Source organism: Gavialis gangeticus, unplaced genomic scaffold (assembly GCF_001723915.1).
Source record: "Gavialis gangeticus isolate Ggan-Ray unplaced genomic scaffold, GavGan_comp1, whole genome shotgun sequence".
NCBI classification, from domain to species: domain Eukaryota; kingdom Metazoa; phylum Chordata; order Crocodylia; family Gavialidae; genus Gavialis; species Gavialis gangeticus.
The window spans coordinates 10,224,945-10,227,126 of NW_017729006.1; the positions used below are offsets into that span (position 1 = coordinate 10,224,945).

At 45.0% G+C, this 2,182-nt stretch overlaps 1 protein-coding gene across 1 annotated transcript in view; it reads left to right on the forward strand.

The window, feature by feature from the left end:
* STT3B (STT3B, catalytic subunit of the oligosaccharyltransferase complex) overlaps positions 1–2,182 on the forward strand; it is a 165,897-nt gene that overhangs the window by 79,188 nt on the left and 84,527 nt on the right. The window contains exon 2 of the mRNA XM_019508792.1: positions 1,397–1,505. Within this exon, the coding sequence (XP_019364337.1) occupies positions 1,397–1,505 (109 nt within the window). The remainder of the gene's footprint in view (positions 1–1,396; positions 1,506–2,182) is intronic.

Here is a 2,182-nt window from a genome sequence, read left to right on the forward strand (position 1 = left end):
GTCCCTACTTAGGAAGACGGAGGCAAAGAAATCGTTAAACGTGTTAGCTTTGTCATCTGGTGTGACGACCAAGTTTCCTAACGCGTCCTGCAAGGGCCCCACATTACCTGGGACCTTCTTTTTACCCCCTGTGTATTTAAAAAAGGACTTCTTATTGTCCTTAATCTGGGAAGCTAGTCCCAGTTCCATCTCTGCCTTGGCCTTCCTAACTACCCCCCAACATCCCCAAGCAACTGCAGAGTAGCCCTCCTTGCTGATGACCCTTTCTTTCCATTGGATGTAAGCCACCTTTTTGGCAAGGAGACATTCCCGGATGCTTTTGGTAACAAGAACACCTAGTTCTAGTCATGAGTGGAGGCAAATTAGCACATGATCCTTTGTGGGGGTTATCTGGAATATACACACACATGCTGAGCTATGGGGTCACAATGGCTTGAAATGCTGTTGACTTGGCTGGGGCTAGCCCAATGAACTGTATGGTAAATCATGAGCCTTTTGGCTTTGAACTAATGTCATGCATAGTTCATACTGTACAAGTAGATACAACGAAGTGCTGCTCAAAAAAGTGTTTATGGAGTACCGGTGCTAAAACTTTCAGCAGTTTCAAAAACAGGGAAAATGCATCAATGCTGATAAACTAAGTCTATGGGTACCCATAGTAATTTGCCCATATGCAAATTACTACAGGTATGTTTATTTCAAAGTCAGTGTTTTCAAATTTGTCCCTCACTTCCATGTGCTTGGAGTAGGATCTGATAGTAAGGATGGGGAAGAAGTTAGGGGAGCAGAGGATAGGGGGGCTACCTGACTGCCCTCCCCCCATATTTATTTTTGCTGCTGTAGCAGTGGGAGGGTGACAGATTCAAAACAAACCTCCAATAATTAGATTCTATACCCCAAAAATTCTAACAACTTTGTAAATTTTCCACATATAGTATTTAATTATTGGTGGGTTGTCTTATATTCAGGTTTATCTTATTTTTGTGTAAATAGGGTAGTTTACAAATGAAGGACTTTTAAAGCTTTTACCATGATCTGAATTCATTATGTATGAAGATTTACCTGCTTTCAAGCTGCAGAGATTAAAGAAGAGAGGTGAAGGCTAGAGAGTAGATTCTTATTACTTTGACTCATCTTAATGTTTTTAAAAGAAGGTAGGCAGATAATACTCTGCATGCGAGTATGAACATCAGTTCTAAAACTAAAGGAATGTCAGTGTGTGCAGAGGCTAATAATGAAGTTTGTATTTACTTATTCATTTATATTTATGGTTTGATGCTTGAACAGGGCATTGACTTTCTAAATATTTCCCAATTTACAGAAAGAGGAGGGATGCACTAATGTTGATATGGAATACTTGCTTTGTTCTGAATGTTTTTTCTTTCCTTTCTTCTAGGTTTAACTATAGATCAACCCATCACCTTGCATCCCATGGGTTTTATGAATTTTTAAATTGGTTCGATGAAAGAGCATGGTATCCACTGGGAAGAATAGTAGGTGGGACTGTAAGTATGAAAACAATTGTTTCAAGGTGCTTTTTAAAAATTCAGTAAAAGTACAGAACTAAAGGAGAACTAAATGGAATGCTGTATAATTGAGGGGGGTGGTACTAGATACATTGTAATTTTTAGCTTCTGTGATTAAGAATTCAGCAGGTCCTCTTTGTACCTTGTAGTTCAGCTGCCCTTGCCTCCAGCAGCTCCCCCAGCTCCTGCCCCTGCCATGCTGCTCCAGTGGAGGAAGCTTCAGCTGGGTGGCTCCTGCTGAAGTGCATGGGGCTTTGGCTCCAGCTCTCACTCACTCTGCCCACCCAGCGTGATGAGCAGCCATCTGTACGTGGGTGGAAGGTGGCCAGGAGCTGGAGCCAGAGCCCTGCACACTGGGGCAGGAGTTGCCTGGCTGAAGCTTCTTGCCTGTCTGGAGCAGGGCAGGAGCTGGAGGAAGAACTGCCGCTGGAGGCAAGGGGAACTGAGCACTACCCAGCTAGCAGCAGCTGCTCTGGGAGCAACCCCACTGGAAGCTGCATGTGCTGGCCAGGGCTGTGGGTGCAGGCAGGAGCACAGAGCTTAGCCCCATGCGGAGCACTGCAAAAGCAGCTACAAACCAGATCCAGTTGATTAGTGGGCACCCCCTGCAGGCCAGATCAACGGGGGGGGGGGGGGGGGGGAGAGGGGGGGGGGGG